General features: G+C 47.4%; 1 protein-coding gene across 1 annotated transcript in view; it reads left to right on the top strand.

Annotated features, from left to right (window-relative positions):
• The window catches only part of LOC120933748 (transmembrane protein 102-like), a 42,789-nt gene that overhangs the window by 23,157 nt on the left and 1,402 nt on the right, over positions 1-18,230 (top strand). Inside the window, exon 3 of the mRNA XM_040347122.1 lies at positions 2,871-3,043. Coding sequence (XP_040203056.1) covers positions 2,872-3,043 — 172 coding nt within the window. The 5' untranslated portion in view covers position 2,871. The remainder of the gene's footprint in view (positions 1-2,870; positions 3,044-18,230) is intronic.

Below are 18,230 nucleotides of genomic sequence, written 5' to 3' on the forward strand. Positions count from 1 at the left end.
GGAGGTGGTGGGGGTGTGTGCAAATACAGAGGAGATGGTGGGGGGGTGCAAATACAGAGAAGAAGGTGGTGGGGGGGGTGTGCAAATACAGAGGAGAAGGTGGTGGGGGGGTGTGCAAATACAGAGGAGAAGGTGGTGGGGGGGTGTGCAAATACAGAGGAGAAGGTGGTGGGGGGGGGTGTGCAAATACAGAGGAGAAGGTGGTGGGGGGGGGTGTGCAAATACAGAGGAGAAGGTGGTGGGGGGGTGTGTGCAAATACAGAGGAGGAGGTGGTGGGGGGGTGTGCAAATACAGAGGAGAAGGTGGTGGTGGGGGGGGTGTGCAAATACAGAGGAGAAGGTGGTGGGGGGGGTGTGCAAATACAGAGGAGAAGGTGGTGGTGGGGGGGGGTGTGCAAATACAGAGGAGAAGGTGGTGGGGGGGGTGTGCAAATACAGAGGAGAAGGTGGTGGGGGGGTATGTGCAAATACAGAGGAGGAGGTGGGGGGTGCAAATACAGAGAAGGGGGCAATTAGAAGAGGGGGTTGCAAATACAGAGGAGTCAAAACATAAGTGGGGAGAGAGAGGTGACAGGCAGCTGCTGGTGCGGAAGTTTTTAATAAAATAAATGTTTAAAAACAATACACTCACTCTCCATGTCAGAGCTGTAGGCATGTCAGTCTGTGAAGTCGGCTGTCCCATTCTCTCCTCCGATCCACGCTGCTGTTTCACTGAGGAACACACGGGTCACGGAGCTTCGGACCGCATCGCGGGCGCGACCCACAGCTGGGCACTTAAAGAGGACGTACAGGTATGTGCTTGTGCCCTTCTGCCAACGTATATGTGCAGGAGGCGGTCCTTAAGTAGTTAAACGTCAGTCCAGGCATGGGCACAGTGAGGCATGCAGATGGACACTAGTGTTGAGCAGAATACGCCATATTCGATTTCGCGATATATCTCGAATATATAGTCGAATATTCGAGATATATTCGCTAAATTCGAATATTCGTGATATTTTATCGAAATGAAATGATTGCGAATTTTCGCTATTGCGAATGCGAAAATAATTGCGAATTTTCGATAACTGCGGTAGGAGCACTCTGATTGGCTCAGAATATTCGTGATATTTTACAATACAAAATAATTGCGAATATTCGGCAAATGCGGAAGGAGCACTCTGATTGGCTCAGAATATTCTTGATATTTTACAATACAAAATAATTGCGAATATTCGGCAAATGCGGAAGGAGCACTTTGATTGGCTCAGAATATTCGTGATATTTTACAATACAAAATAATTGCGAATATTCGGCAAATGCGGAAGGAGCACTCTGATTGGCTCAGAATATTCTTGATATTTTACAATACAAAATAATTGCGAATATTCGGCAAATGCGAAAGGAGCACTCTGATTGGCTCAGAATATTCTTGATATTTTACAATACAAAATAATTGCGAATATTCGGCAAATGCGGAAGGAGCACTCTGATTGGCTCAGAATATTCGTGATATTTTACAATAGAAAATAAAAAGTGTTTTGCATTGGTGGTGATTCTTTACTCTATCCATCTGTCACAGCCGTTTGTCAATCAAACACCTTGAAGATTGAACACGTTCATGCTGCATGCTTTGGACTTTTTTCACTTCACATATCAAAGACATTTTTATGAAAGATTATTTTTCTATTATTGGGACTATATTTCTTTATATATTTGTTTCACTGTGTATTTCACAAGTTATTTGCGCTTGCTTATTTTATAATTTGCCCACGTCACTAGACATATTTTTTATTCTTGTAGAGCGACTCCATTTTCTGTCTTGTATTAATTTATGTTGTATAACATTTTTGAGTTGCTGCTGTATTCTCCCCTTTTTTTAAGGTATGCGCAATTTTTTCCTTCTTACAAAAAAAAATAATATCAAATTAATTTCAAACATACAAATATTCATAACAGAAACATACACAAAGCCCCCCCTTTTGCATCAGAGACAATCAGAGTTCTCCTACCACAATTCGCAATCATTTTCGCATTCGCATTAGCGAAAATTCGCAATTTTTTTTTTTTTATATTCGGCAACATAAAATGATCGCCTCAGCTTAGCTACTCGGCCCAGGGTCTCTAATCATACCAGCAATGCTTTTAGACGTCGATAGGATGTGATCTGTTTTAAAAATAAAATAGAAAAAATGCGAATATTCGGAATTGCGAATATTCACCTCGAAATTCGAAATATATCGCGAATACTCGAATATGCCATATTCGAGCCGAATATTCGCAATACAAATATTCGTGAGCAACACTAATGGACACCCTAGGCTTATACTCGAGTCAATAAGTTTTCCCTTTTTTTTTTTGTGGTGGTAAAATTAGGTGCCTCGGCTTATATTCGGGTCGGCTTCCCGGGTATATAAAAATGTATCCAATGTCAATATAAGGTTTTGGTAAACAAAATCTTAACCTCCAAATATTATCAAAAGATGGAGGCCCATATCTCCTCCTCAATATGGAGGGAAGATGACGTTGCCGCCAGTGTTGGAAGTTCTTTGTGGGAATTGCTGAACAAAGAAATCATTTTAAAATCTACTAGAGAATCTTAAAGATGAATTGCACCCAAAGGTATAATTAAGGAAGGACGGTGCTGGAGAATTTCCATCCGAGGAGCGGATCGCTCTGTCACTGTCAGGAAGAAGTTTCTTCCTCCTTTGAATTCATTTCTTCTGTTCCGTTGCCTCCGAGGTGTGTGTGTGTTTTTTTTTTTTTTTTTTGTAGTTTGTGAGAGATTGAACTTGATGGACTTTGTTGTCTTTTTTTTTTTTTTTTTTTTTTTTTTTATTAAAAGCTCCATAACCAGATCTGCAATCTAAATGGCAGTTTTATTTTTTTTGCAGGATGACCTCGTCTGCCCGGCCTCTGACGGACGTGGATTTCTGTTCTGGTTCTCGTATCGAAGAGATAAACAAACTCCTGGAGGAGCTGGAGAGGAGAGAGAGCAGCACCCTGCAGGAGAAGGAGGTCCTGCAGAGCTGTGTGCAGGCCAAGGACCTCATCTTCTCCTTAGTAGGTAGGAGACCTTTATCATCAACCACTTCCATACTGGGCCAATTCTGGCACTTCTCTCCGACATGCAAAAATCATAATTTTTTTTTGCTAGAAAATTACTCAGAACCCCCCAAACACTTTTTTTTAGCAGACACCCTAGGGAATAAAATGGCGGCTATTGCAACTTTTTATCTCGCACGGTATTTGCGCAATAATTTTTCAAACACCTTTTTTGGGGGGGGGGGGGGGGGGGGGGACGGTTTCATGAATTAAAAAATAACAAAACTGTAAAGTTAAACCAATTTGAAAGATGAAGTTGCGCCGAGTAAATGGATACCTAACATGTCACGCTTTAAAATTGCGCACACTCATATGGAATGGCGCCAAACTTAAGTACTTAAAAATCTCCATAGGCGTTGCTTAATTTTTTATTTTTTTTGCAGGTTACCAGTTTAGAGTTACAGAGGAGGTCTAGTGCTAGAATTGTTGCTGGCGCTCTAACGCACTTGGCGATACCTCACATATGTGGTTTGAACGGGGTTTACATATGTGGGCGGGACTTGCGTGTATGTTCGCTTCTGAGCACAAGCTACAGGGGACAGGGGCGTTTAAAAAAAAAATATATATATATATATATATATATATATATATATATATATATATATATATATATATATATATATATATATATATATATATATATATATATATATATATATATATATAATTTTTACACTTCTTTTTTTATTTTTTTTTTATCACTTTTATTCCTTTTTTTATTATCACTTTTATTCCTATTACACGGAATGTAAACATCCCCTGTAATAGGAATGTGTGTGACAGGTCCTCTTTATGGAGTGATGCGGGGTCAATAAGACACCACATCTCTCCTCCAGGCTGGAAAGCATGAGATCGTTAAAAAAAAAAATCACAGATCTCATGCTTTCAGCCGCGATTGCAGCTTTGTTTACATTCCGGTACCTGGGCGTGACATCATAACATCGCGCCCGGGCCCCTGGCGATCAAAGAGATGACTGGTGACCATCTGGTGCCGGCAGATCATTTCTCCGGGTCTCCGATGGCACGGGAGAGCCCGAAGAAGCACCAGATGGCGGCGGGAGGGGGAGGGGACGTCCCCTCCCGTTGCCTATAAGAACGATCAAGCGGTGGAACTGCCGCTATGATCGTTCTTATGGTGCACAGGATCGCCGGCTGAAGAGATGGATATCTGAATGATGCCTCTAGCTGCCCCCATCATTCAGATATCCCCACTGAAAGTCCAGGACGTCATATGACGTCCTTGGGCGGGAAGTGGTTAAAAAAAGGGAGTGGAAATAAATAACATTAAACACAGAATTCTTAACCGCTTCAGCCCCGGAGCATTTGGCTACCCAAAGACCAGAGCACTTTTTGCGATTCGACACAATTGTGGCACGCAGAGCTCCAGCCTAAACCTTTCTGGTTTTGGACGGAGTGGTCCAGGATTAGGACCACTGTTGGGAGTTTACCAACCTTCCCTCGGGTGTATTTTGCGATGTTTTTGGGAGAAGCCATGCAGATGGAGAGTGAAATAAAAGTCTGACGGCGCTGCACTTGGCCGGAGTTCAGTTAGTTGCTTGCTCTGTTGGCAATTATATGTTCTGCAAACAATCGTTCTGCTACCAGCAGAGCACACCCAAGTCCTAAACTCGCAATATACTGGTTTGGGTCAATGTTCTACATTCTACAACTGATGGTTTTATCTCTTTATTACCATGTACATTTTACAAATAAACATTGGAAGCCTCCCTCTGGGATATTGGCACCCCCCCCCCTTCACTCCTTCCTCTATCTAAATGTCCATTTTACCTACTCATACACACTGTCAAGTGACTCCCCCACCTTCCTGGAGGTCTTTCTTCAGGTGTCCACATCACTGTCTGCAGGATGTGGATGCCTCCTATTTGTCTAAATGGGGGGGGGGGGTCCTCTCAGGGGGGAGAACATCCCTGACATCTCAAGTAGACTGGTGGTCTTTGGGGGGGGTTGGAATTGGACAGGGGACGTTAGGTGAGCCTTCCTTTACCAGGGAAGCAGAATAAAAAGACTGTATTGAGGCTCCAATACCTATTACACTCAAGATTCCTAGAGGGTAGAAGAAGTTTGCCTTTGGACTGTTTCTCTCCGATTTGAAAGTCTTATGAAAAAGTAACTTGGAGAGAGCAGCAGGGCCAAAAAGCCCTGAGGGGGGGCAGGTTGAAGATTCATTGCTTTAAACCGGTTGGGTCATTATATTTGGACCGGGGTTCCTCCAGAGGTTGCTAGGGGTTCCTTCGACTTTAAAGGGGTTGTAAAGGTCCTTTTTTTTTTTTTTTTTTTTTTAAATAGGTTCCTTTAAGCTAGTACATTGTTGGTTCACTTACCTTTTTCCTTCCATTTCCTTTCTAAATGTTTTTATTCTTTGTTTTCTTTGTCTGAATTTCTCACTTCCTGTTCCTCCTCAGTAAGCTGTTCTGGCTGTCTAACCCCCAGCCAGATGATGGGGAGCTTACTGAGGAGAAACAGGAAGTGGGAAATTCAGACAAAGGGGGAAAAAAAACATTTAGAAGGGAAATGGAAGGAAAAGGTAAGTAAACCAACAATGCACTAGCTTAAAGGAACCTATTTAGAAACCTTTACAACCCCTTTAAGCAATTTCTGCCTATTGGATACTTTTTTTCCCCACACTGACACCATTGATCTTTTTAGCTATCTGTAAGGGGGGGGGGGGGGTTTAGCCAAAGAGGAACAGTGCCCCGTTGTTGGGGGAGGGGGGGAGAATAGTGCCCCAAGGGCTGGATAAAGGCAAACAAAGGGTTTCATCCGGCCCCTGGGCCACACAGGGCTGTCTTAATGAGAGGGCACACCTGGGCACTGCCCAGGGGCCCCTGCACTCTCCCCAAAGCATAGATATCTAGGGTATAGAGGGGTCAGTGTGCTGGGGGGATATCTGGGGTGTAGAGGGGTCAGAGTGCTGGAGGGATATCTGGGGTGTAGAGGGGTCAGAGTGCTGGGGGGATATCTGGGGTGTAGAGGGGTCAGAGTGCTGGGGGATATCTGGGGTGTAGAGGGGTCAGAGTGCTGGGGGGATATCTGGGGTGTAGAGGGGTCAGAGTGCTGGGGGGATATCTGGGGTGTAGAGGGGTCAGAGTGCTGGGGGGATATCTGGGGTGTAGAGGGGTCAGAGTGCTGGGGGGATATCTGGGGTGTAGAGGGGTCAGAGTGCTGGGGGGTATATCTGGGGTGTAGAGGGGTCAGAGTGCTGGGGGGGGGTATATCTGGGGTGTAGAGGGGTCAGAGTGCTGGGGGGGGGATATCTGGGGTGTAGAGGGGTCAGAGTGCTGGGGGGATATCTGGGGTGTAGAGGGGTCAGAGTGCTGGGGGGATGTGACGGTATCGGTATGATATCCCCGTCAAGCATTCCCTCCTCTCCATACAAGAACATCACAGGATCATCCACACATGAGTCAAGACTGAATGCTGGAACCAAGACTGATTTATTGGCAGCTTGCTGCTGGTTATAAATACAGTTTTACAAGCTAAATCCTTAATCAAGGAACAATGGGAGCTCCACCCCCTTTTCACACACTCTGGAGTTTCTCATACAGAATATAGCCAGACAATTCGAAGCTGACCTGAGACACATTTTCTTTAAATAATGACATCAGGGAAGTTAATTACAAGGTGTACAGAACACATTAGCTGGGCAGCCTGGCACCGCATAATGAAGCAATCGGAATACATAACATGAGTCACCTCTAATCACAGTAAACAGGGTTAACATCCCTTTGAAATAAGGAGCTAGCTGCAGACGGGTCATTAACATGTCAATAGCTTGTAACACATGAATCCATTTTACCTCTAACCCACAATTTAACCAAGCAGGGAGAATTACACTGACATATCCTTCACAATGGCCCCCCTTTTTCTCCCTGCTACGGCAAACCCGGTTGGACCTTCCCTGGTCCAGTAGGGTTGACGGGTTCAGAGCTTTTAGTCCGAGGTTAACTCCGTTTGGCGTGACTGACCTCCCTTGGCAACTGCTTCAGACTCAGGTATGCCACCGGGTCGTCAGATCACACGCCGGTCAGTCCCCAAGTCTTTGTGCGATCTGCAGAGTCACCAGAAGTCAGGGTGAAGACGGCGAATGGGTCTGTGCGCCGCCGTCTAGGTGTCCCGCTATGGGAGGGGCAGGTTATGGCTCTGAAGTGACAATCACAGGAGATTCATAAAAAGAAAAAGTTATATTTGTTGAAATGCTGTAGCACTGGTGCTCAGAGTCCGGGAGGGGAATCAGAGCCCCATAAGGTCAGCCACCCCCTGCTCCCTCCGCAGCCGCCGGTTCTCCTCTTGGAGCTTCTCCAGCTCCATCTCCAGTTCATGGAGCCTGGGGGGGGTCGGCCTGCTGTGACCTCAGGCGGTTGTTCTCCTCCTCCATGCGGCTTATGCACTCCTCCAGCTCCATGTATTCACGAATCAGCTCCTGCTTGCTCATGTCCTGCAGGCTCTCCACGTGGTCCTTCATCATCAGGAACTGGGTGGTGGTGTAAGGGGCCACCGGTGGGCCCTTGGCGAACATCTCGGCCCGCATCTGGGGCGCCCGCTGCGATTCCATCTCCTCCAGTCGCTTCTTCTCCTCCCAGGTCCGCTGGTTATATGACTTCCAGGACCTCTTCTTCTTGGAGGGTAGCTGGCGGTGCCTCTTTCTGCCCAGCTCCCTCCAAGGCCCCTCCGGCTCATGGCTGTCGCCCATGACCAGCTGACAATGGTGTTCCCTGTTGTCCGTAATAACAGATTGTACCATGAGGGCTTTGTAAGGGGTGCCCAATGGTTCTTCCTGACCCAGCTCCTGGGGATCCCAAGCCGAGTCTACACAATGGGCTGCTGCTGGTGGGCGGTACCCAGGTTGAGACCAATTGGATCTGGTGTTGTCATTCAGGGGGCAATTCTGCTTGAAGTGACCCAACTGTTTTCACCGGAAGCAGCGTTGTTCGTTGTCCTCCTGGCGTGGATAGCGAGGGCTCGATGTCATCGGTCTGTTAGGCGGTTGGTATCTAGCGGCTGGTGGGTGTGAGGGCGCCGTTGGTCGTGGAGGTTGTACCCGTGGTGTGACCTGGTTTGTCTTGCGAGTATCCGCATATTCATCCGCCAACTTCGCAGCCTCTGGTAGAGTCATGGGCCTGCGATCTCTCACCCAATCTTTGACATCCGTCTGGATGTGATTGTAAAATTGCTCCAGGAGCATTAGTTGCAAAATGTCCTCTGCGGTGGTGGCCTGGCTGCTGTTAACCCAGTTAGAGGCCGACAGGGACAACTGGCATGCCCATTCCGCGTAAGAGTCTTCCGTGGTTTTGCGTGAGTCCCTGAACTTCTGTCTGTGGGACTCTGGGGTTACTGCATAACGAGCCAGGAGCACTTCTTTAACCCTGGCATAGCTATGGATATCCTGATCTGGCACGGTCCGGAAAGCATCAGAAGCTTTGCCTGACAGTTTGCCTGACAATATTGAAACCCACTCTCCTCTAGCTATTCGGTGCAGGTTACATTGTCGCTCAAAATCTGCCAGGTAGTTATCAATCTCACAGTCCTTTTCATCAAAAGCTTTAAAAGCGCTAAACGGAATCTTCCTTGCGTCTGCTGTGCTGTACTCACTGTTTGGAGAATGTGCGGCTGCTTGTTGGACTGCTGCCAGTTTTAACTGTAGTTCTGCGTCTCTTATTTGTTTATCCTTCTGTAGCTCTGCGTCTCTTATTTGTTTGTCTCTTATTTGTTTAGCCTCCTTCGCTAACAGGTCCATCACTTTCAGCACCACATCCGCCGTTGGGTTCGGGCCGAACCACGCTAGCTTCTCTCTCATTAGCTTGTTGGCTGGTGATTCCTCTTCCTGAATCACTGGTGTCTCCATCTCTTGTACTGCTGGCGTTGCTGCAATCCCGTCCTCCTGGTCTAGCTCCATTAATTCTGCTATGATGACCCGCTTGGTTTTGTTGCTAGCAATCCTTCCACGAACTTCCAGTAGTTCTTTCAGTGTATTTCTTTTAAGCAGGGTGTAGCAGCCTTCCATTCACTGTTCCCAGTGTCTGCTTGGAATCCTGGTGTAAGGGAGAGTAGAAGGGAAAATCCCACTGCTGCCACCATTTGTGACGGTATCGGTATGATATCCCCGTCAAGCATTCCCTCCTCTCCATACAAGAACATCACAGGATCATCCACACATGAGTCAAGACTGAATGCTGGAACCAAGACTGATTTATTGGCAGCTTGCTGCTGGTTATAAATACAGTTTTACAAGCTAAATCCTTAATCAAGGAACAATGGGAGCTCCACCCCCTTTTCACACACTCTGGAGTTTCTCATACAGAATATAGCCAGACAATTCGAAGCCGACCTGAGACACATTTTCTTTAAATAATGACATCAGGGAAGTTAATTACAAGGTGTACAGAACACATTAGCTGGGCAGCCTGGCACCGCATAATGAAGCAATCAGAATACATAACATGAGTCACCTCTAATCACAGTAAACAGGGTTAACATCCCTTTGAAATAAGGAGCTAGCTGCAGACGGGTCATTAACATGTCAATAGCTTGTAACACATGAATCCATTTTACCTCTAACCCACAATTTAACCAAGCAGGGAGAATTACACTGACATATCCTTCACAGGGGATATCTGGGGCGTAGAGGGATCAGAGTGCTGGGGGGATATCTGGGGTGTAGAGGGGTCAGAGTGCTGGGGGGATATCTGGGGTGTAGAGGGGTCAGAGTGCTGGGGGGATATCTGGGGTGTAGAGGGGTCAGAGTGCTGGGGGGATATCTGGGGTGTAGAGGGGTCAGAGTGCTGGGGGGATATCTGGGGTGTAGAGGGGTCAGAGTGCTGGGGGGCATCAATCTAGCAGCTTTGTCAGTTTATGTATGTAGTATTTGCTGTACAGAATGATTGTTCATGTAGTTAATGCGAATCGCCACCCATAAGAGGAAGCTCTGCTTGTCTGCCTCCTACCTACATGATGTCTGTTTACCTGCACTGTCTCCATTGTAGGGGCCTCAGAGCATTACTTTGCCCAGGGGCCCACGATGCTATTAAGACGGCCCTGGGGCCACAGTTTGAAAACCATTGGTCTAGACCATAATTGATCATGAAACTAGATCTATTCAAAACCACTCTTCCTTTCAACAATAGGCTCTGCACTGCCCAGACAGTTCAGAATCGGACCTGGCACTGGAACAAAGAACCCTTCCAGGCTAGGGCAGATCAGGGGGTGGCCAGAAGCGGTATCTGCCTTGGGTGCTTCAGTAGGAAAGGGGGTTCAAAAAGAGCAGGAGCTATGCTGCTGAAGTAGTTCACAGCCCATGGGTGGCACACTTTGGCCCTTTGCCTTGGGGGGGAGAAGGACCTTGGCCTGGCATGGTCTACAGGGGCTTCAACCAGGAAACTCAGCCGATCTGCCTTGGGCCCTCCAGTGGGAAGAGGATGAAAAAGGTCAAGGCCTGAAATCTATGCTGCTCTGGTAGTTCACAGCCCATGGTCGGCACACTTTGGCCCTTTGCCTTGGGTGGAGAAGGACCTTGGCCTGGTGTGGTCTACAGGGGCTTCTACCAGGAAACTGAGCCGATCTGCCTTGGGCCCTCCAGTGGGAAGAGGATGAAAAAGGTCAAGGCCTAAAATCTATGCTGCTTTGGTAGTTCACAGCCATGTGTGGTGCACTTTAGCCTTCCGTCTTGGGTGAAGAAGGGCCTTGTCCTGGCACCATTTCCAGGTCTACAAGGGATGCAACCAGTAAACTGAGCCACACAGCCTTCTATTGGCAATGGATTTCCCACACCCGGCTGCCAAGCCATCAGCACTATGCAATATATCTGCATAAATTAAAAATGTTTTGGACGTGTTGATTCCGTCACGTTGACAGTTTTTAGGAGCACATTTCTTAGTTGAACAGTTTCCATTATCATTCGGCTTTTGTTGCCATCCTTCCTTGTTCCAATTGTTAACTCTTGATTTGCTCTGGAGCATGGCGCAGGGGGAGAAAGGAGCCGAGGCGGAGTAGAGGCCGAGCCCTGCTACGCTACACCGCACATCAAAGACCGACCTGATTCAGGGATGGCTAAAGGGGAATTGTTGAACTATTGAAACACCTGATCTCCCTCCTAATGACAGGTGTAGGCAGTACCGGGACAAGTTCCCCAAATGCCCAGGGCAAGATTACAGAAGTGCATCCGACTTCCCTGTTGCTAATGCATGGAGTAGAATGGGTGTTGCCTTGCGCCCGTTCTCTAAACCCTTGCTCCAGCTGCCCATGGTTGGCCGATCATTTGCTTTCTAGACAGCTAGAAGGTAGTTGTGCATGTTTTTTTTTTTTCATATCAATTGTGGGCATATGCGGTGGGATTTGGGCATTTTTGGAGCACAATGTGACAGCAGTAGCTTTAAAAGCAAACATGAAGCCACAGCCAGCTGGTTGCTAACCACTGATCTGGAGTGTGGGGTGGCTTTGCCTCTACCACTGCGCCCTGGGAGGCTGTCCCTCTTGCCGCCACCCCTTGTTTCCAGCCCTGGTTGCAGGCTGTGGGCCTATCCCAGATGATCCAAGGTTACAGTGTTGCCAGCCTGAAAGATTGAAATTGACTGGCACAACGCCCAAAATTTACTGGCACCGCCAAGATTTTACTGCCAAGTTACAAAATTACATTTTTAGGTGCAAGTTTCAGTATTTGGGCAACAAACAAGTACGCTGGGCAAATAGCAATGTGCCCCCAACACCACCTGCCACCATCACCCCCTGCGGTAGGGTGACCACGTGTCCCGGATTTCCCAGGTCTGTCCCGCATTTTGCAGGTCTGTCCCGGGCACATTTATTCCAGGACAATACAGTGTTCCGGAATGAAACTGACACAGCCACCCCACCCCCCACCCCCCTGGGCCAATCTGATGCCCCCCAAAAAAGGGGCTACATCACCGCTTTACTCACTGACAGTACTTGTCCTGGCCGGGAATGCCTGGAGGAGCACAATCCCCGCCCCCTGATTGTGATTGGAGAAATCATAAATCCTGCCTCTTGTGTCCAATCACTGTGCTGTGATTTGTTACAGCACAAGCTGATTTTTCGGGAGGAGGTGTCCCTGAATGGTAGTTTGGGAATGTGGTCACCCTACCCTGCAGCCTGACACATCACCTGCTTTCACTGTCGGCTGGGCTGTCACTCCGTCCCCGGCTCTCCCCGGTCCCCGTGGTCTCTGGAAACTGGATTGCCTGGCCCTGGATGCAGGGCTCCTCCTTTCCGCCATTGCGTGCTGCTCGGCCTTCGATTCCTGCTCCAGTGCTCCTGGTTAATGTTACAGAATTTAAATGCTGGCGCGCCTGGCGGCATGTGCTAATACATCATTCGCATGCGCAGTTCCAAGCCAAACCCGTCACAGCTATTTTTTTTTTACTGACACTGGCACGTCGGGACAGCGTTGAATTTTCCGTCGTTTGCGTAAAACGTTCGTGAATAGGGCTTTGCGTAAGTTACGTTCACGTCGTCTAGGCATTGAGCGGGCGTAATTTAATTTGAAAATTCGACGTGATACTGAGCATGCGCGCGCATGCGCCGTTCGAAAAAAAAGCGTCATTTACGTGGGGTCATGCTTAGTTTACATAAAACACGCCCCCCTGATCCTCATTTGATTTAGGCGCGCTTACGCCGGCACATTTACGCTATGCCGTCGTAACTTTAGACGGAAGTGCTTTGTGAATACAGCACTTGCCTCTAAGTTGCGGTGGCGTAGCGTAACTACGGTACACTCTCCTACATTTACGCCGCTGACTGTGGATCTGGCCCTATAACTTTTTTTTATTTACTTTTTTACCAAAAATATGTAGAAGAATACATATCAGCCAAAACTGAGGAATTTATTTATTTTTCCTCAATTTTTGGGTGATTATATTGATTATAGCAAAAAGTAAAAGTTTTTTTTTTTGTGTGGGGTAGGTTTACAAATTGAAAGTTGTTTTATATACAGTTCACCTTTCCGGTGTAACAAAAGTATTCGGCTTGAAAGAAAAGCTTATTCGGTAAATAAACTAAAATTTGCTTTTTAAAAAAAAAAAAAAAAAATATATATATATATATATATATATATATATATATATATATATATATATATATATATATATATATATATATATATATATATATATATATATATATATATATATATATAATATATATTTTTTTTTTTTTTTAATTAATAAATGGAATAACAAGGACTATATATGATAAGAACATTTCACGTATAGATGAGAACAGGTAAACTCCCCCCCCCCTCCACCTTTCCCTCCATAATAATGTAAAGGCCTTCTAGCGATGTGCATTTCCATTAACTGACAATGCTGATCCTGAAGCACATATTGCTCTATGATGAGCTCGATAATGAATGTTTTCCTGAATTTCGGGTGTCTTTGTCTCTATGTGAAAATAAAAGCGGTTATACTGCGCTAGAGATAAAACATAAGTGTACAGCTGCAACAAAAACCATCAAATATCTTTATGGCGCAAAAACAATTATATAAACACATACCGTATATACTCGAGTATAAGCCGAGGCACCTAATTTACCCACAAAAAAATGGGAAAACGTATTGACTTGAGTATAAGCCTAGGGTGTGGCCTCACTGTGCCCATGCCTCACTGTGCCCATGCCTCGACTGATGTTTAACATGGGAGTCTATGGAAGGGGTGCCCGGCTTTGAAAAATCGGTGCTCCCCGGCCTGACAACATAAAGCGGCCACACTGCTTCTGTTTTGCGGGCGGCCGGCATTCAGCAACTGTGAGAACCGAGAGTTTGGCGGTGTTTGATCGATTCTCAGTGTTGCAGCATCCAGCTAGGCAAGCGTGCAATTCCCAATTCCCATCCTTTCATTTTAATAGGAATCATTTTAAAGGGTTATAAAGAGTCAAATTTGGCTGACAAATTAGTTTATATCTTCTCTGTCAATGAAAGCGGAGTTCCACCCGTGTTTTCGTTTATTAAAAGTCTGCAGCTACAAAAAGCATAGTCGTTGACTTTTAATAAACCAACACTCACCTGCACCACGTTGGGGTGACCACATTTCCAAACTACCATTCAGGGACCCCCCCCCCCCTCCCAAAAATCAGCTTGTGGTGTAACGATTTACAGCACAGTCATAGGACACGAGGCGGGATTTATGATTTCTCCAATCACAAGCAGGGGGCGGGGACTGTGCTCCACCAGACATTCCCGGCCAAGACAAGTACTGTCAGTGAGTAAAGCGGTGATGTGGTGGCCTTTTTTGAGGCCATCAGATCGACCCATGGGGTGGTGGCTGTGTCAGTTTCATTCCGGGACACTGTATTGTCCTGGAATGAATGTGCCCGGGACAGACCTGCAAAATGCGGGGAACTGTCCCCAGGCAATCCGGGACACGTGGTCGCCCTAATAGATGCCCCATTACCAACAATGACTACTTTAGACTGTGAAGCTCAGAACATATCATCAGCTCAAAGTAACCAGATTTTACAGTATCCTGATATAATCTGTTTAAGGTGTTATGTGTCAAGTGTATTTCCCCCATTGTTAATCAAGTCACCTATTGTTTCTGTCTGTCTTCTCATCTATGTGTTTATACTTGCAATAATGTGTATTGTACAGTACTTTGTATTCAGGGTTGTAGGTGCCGAATGGTCTGGTCATCTAGGACTTGTGGTCACCTTACCCAAGGTCCAGCTAGGCAGCTGTCTGGAGGCTCGCTCCTCTCCCCCCCCTCCTCAGTGCCGTCATCAACTGTCAAGTGTGGGCACCCGGCCATCACCACTAATGGCTTCACGGCTGGGCACACACTGTGCATCGTGTCGCGCTGCGCTCTCCTATTGGCCAGCTGATCTGGGACCTGAGGACCTGAGTTGTGTCCCAGAAGATCGATGCCAGGGAGGGGCCGCCTAGGGCAAGAGGATTTAACGACTAAAGAGGCTTATTGTGGGTGGCACAGAATGGCAGACAGCCCTTCCAGCCTGGGTCTCTCTCCATCAGAGCAAGGATCCTGCTGTTCTAGGTCCCAGACTATTTATGCAAACCTCAGCCCCCTGCTGGTCACTTCACCACACCTATGTCCCAGAACTACCCAGAGAGTTGTGGAATGCAGGAAGGAGTAATCAAACCTGCAGCCTGTGAAACCCAGAACAGCTAAAAGCAATCAATCTGCTCCTCTACAGAGGCGACAAAAACGAAATATCCCTAACCCTATAAGCAACCTAACTAGGAGGGTGCTACAATCTTTTAGGAACACCAACCTTTCACATGCCCACCAATCGGGGCTGTTGTTAGAACTTATGGGGCCCCATGCAGCCATCCAAATAAACACAGTTTACTATGGTTCAGTTATGAATGAACACGGTGAATGATCGGTACCGATCACTCCTTGTGTTTATGAAAAGAAGGGGCAGCAGGGGGGAATGTATGGTGCAAAGGGAGGGTGATTGGTGTGCAGGGCAGCCATTAAAAATGTTGGGGCCCCTTACACAGCTTTAGGCATGGCCCCCCTGGAGCAGAGAACTGGGGGGGGGGGGGAGGGGGTGCTGCCGAAAATCTGAGTGTCAGCTCACCTCTCTCTCCTGCCACAAGCAGAGAACCGGGGAGGGGGGCTGACGAGAAAATCAGAAAGTGTCAGCTCACCTCTTCCTTCTCTCTCCTGCCACGAGCAGAGAACCGGGGGCTGCTACCTCTACCTCGTCTGTGGGCCCCTGGGTACATTTGGCCCCCTTTAGTGTAATGCCTGTTCCCCCTCTGATGGCGGCCCTATTGGTGTGGCCAACGGGGTCGCCATCCCTAGAGCAATTACTGGAACATCCCTAGAGCAATTGCTAGACCATCCCTAGAGCAATTGCTAGACCATCCCTAGAGCAATTGCTAGACCATCCCTAGAGCAATTGCTAGACCATCCCTAGAGCAATTGCTAGACCATCCCTAGAGCAATTGCTGGACCATCCCTAGAGCAATTGCTGGACCATCCCTAGAGCAATTACTGGACCATCCCTAGAGCAATTGCTAGACCATCCCTAGAGCAATTGCTAGACCATCCCTAGAGCAATTACTGGAACATCCCTAGAGCAATTACTGGAACATCCCTAGAGCAATTACTGGAACATCCCTAGAGCAATTGCTAGACCATCCCTAGAGCAATTGCTAGACCATCCCTAGAGCAATTGCTAGACCATCCCTAGAGCAATTGCTAGACCATCCCTAGAGCAATTGCTGGAACATCCCTAGAGCAATTACTGGAACATCCCTAGAGCAATTACTGGAACATCCCTAGAGCAATTGCTAGAACATCCCTCGAGCAATTGCTAGACCATCCCTAGAGCAATTGCTAGACCATCCCTAGAGCAATTACTGGAACATCCCTAGAGCAATTACTGGAACATCCCTAGAGCAATTGCTAGACCATCCCTAGAGCAATTGCTAGACCATCCCTAGAGCAATTGCTAGACCATCCCTAGAGCAATTGCTAGACCATCCCTAGAGCAATTGCTAGACCATCCCTAGAGCAATTGCTGGAACATCCCTAGAGCAATTGCTGGAACATCCCTAGAGCAATTGCTGGAACATCCCTAGAGCAATTGCTGGAACAGCCCTAGAGCAATTGCTGGAACAGCCCTAGAGCAATTGCTGGAACAGCCCTAGAGCAATTGCTGGAACAGCCCTAGAGCAATTGCTGGAACAGCCCTAGAGCAATTGCTGGAACAGCCCTAGAGCAATTGCTGGAACAGCCCTAGAGCAATTGCTGGAACAGCCCTAGAGCAATTGCTGGAACAGCCCTAGAGCAATTGCTGGAACAGCCCTAGAGCAATTGCTGGAACAGCCCTAGAGCAATTGCTGGAACAGCCCTAGAGCAATTGCTGGAACAGCCCTAGAGCAATTGCTGGAACATCCCTAGAGCAATTGCTGGAACATCCCTAGAGCAATTGCTGGAACAGCCCTAGAGCAATTGCTGGAACAGCCCTAGAGCAATTGCTGGAACAGCCCTAGAGCAATTGCTGGAACAGCCCTAGAGCAATTGCTGGAACAGCCCTAGAGCAATTGCTGGAACAGCCCTAGAGCAATTGCTGGAACAGCCCTAGAGCAATTGCTGGAACAGCCCTAGAGCAATTGCTGGAACAGCCCTAGAGCAATTGCTGGAACAGCCCTAGAGCAATTACTAGAACCGATCCCCCCCTGTATGGCTCTCTGCAGCTGAAACCTGGTGGAAGGGAGAGGAGAAGAAGCAGCTTTCAGCTGCTGCAGAGAGAGCCATACAGGGGATCGGTTCTAGTAATTTCCCCCCCCTGCTGCGTGAATCACCCTCCCTGCCCAAAGCTGGTTCACCCTGCTGTCTTGGCCCCCTTGCTGCCCCAGGCCCCTGTACAGGAGGACCAGTGGTACCCTCTTATTCACAGCTCTGCCACCAGTCAATGTGACTCCATGGCAAACTTTGTGTGATATGCTTTTCAACCTACAGAAACATGACCCTCGTGAAAGGACTAGTCGGTGTTCCCCAAGCCAAATGTTCCCAGCATTCCCCGTCTAGGTGTTCCCAGTGCCTGCTGTGTCCTCCTGAGATGTACATACTCAAGTATAAGCCGACCCGAATATAAGCCGAGGACCTAATTTTACCACAAAAAATGGGAAAACTTATTGACTCGAGTATAAGCCTAGGGTGAGAATGCAGCAGCTACTTTAAGCTAAAAAGAGGGTCAACAATGCCCATTTGCAGCCTCACTGTGCCCATTTGCAGCCTCACTGTGCCCGAGTACCTGAATTCTTGACAGGCGTCCATTTTTTAAAAGTCACGGCTTCCTCCTGGCGTTCCGTTCCACGGCATTTGACACTGTGTTCCACCTATCACGGAGGTCCTCTCATCCTCGGACTCAGTTTCCCAGCAGACACAGTGTTCAGTGTTCCACCAATCAGGGACATTCTTTCATCCTCGAACAAGAGGGCGTCCGTGATTGGCGGAACACTGAACACAGTGTTTGCTGGGAAAGTCCGAGGATGGGAGGACCTCCATGATAGGTAGAACACAGTGTCAAATGCCTATCGCAGAACTAAACGCAATGCTAGGAGGAAGCCGCGACTTTTACAAAAAATGGACACCAGTCAAGAATTCAGGTACACTGACTCGAGTGTAAGCCGAGGGGGGTATTTTCAGCCCTA

The sequence above is a fragment of the Rana temporaria genome, chromosome 3 (genome assembly GCF_905171775.1).
Source record: "Rana temporaria chromosome 3, aRanTem1.1, whole genome shotgun sequence".
Taxonomy (NCBI): Eukaryota; Metazoa; Chordata; class Amphibia; order Anura; family Ranidae; genus Rana; species Rana temporaria.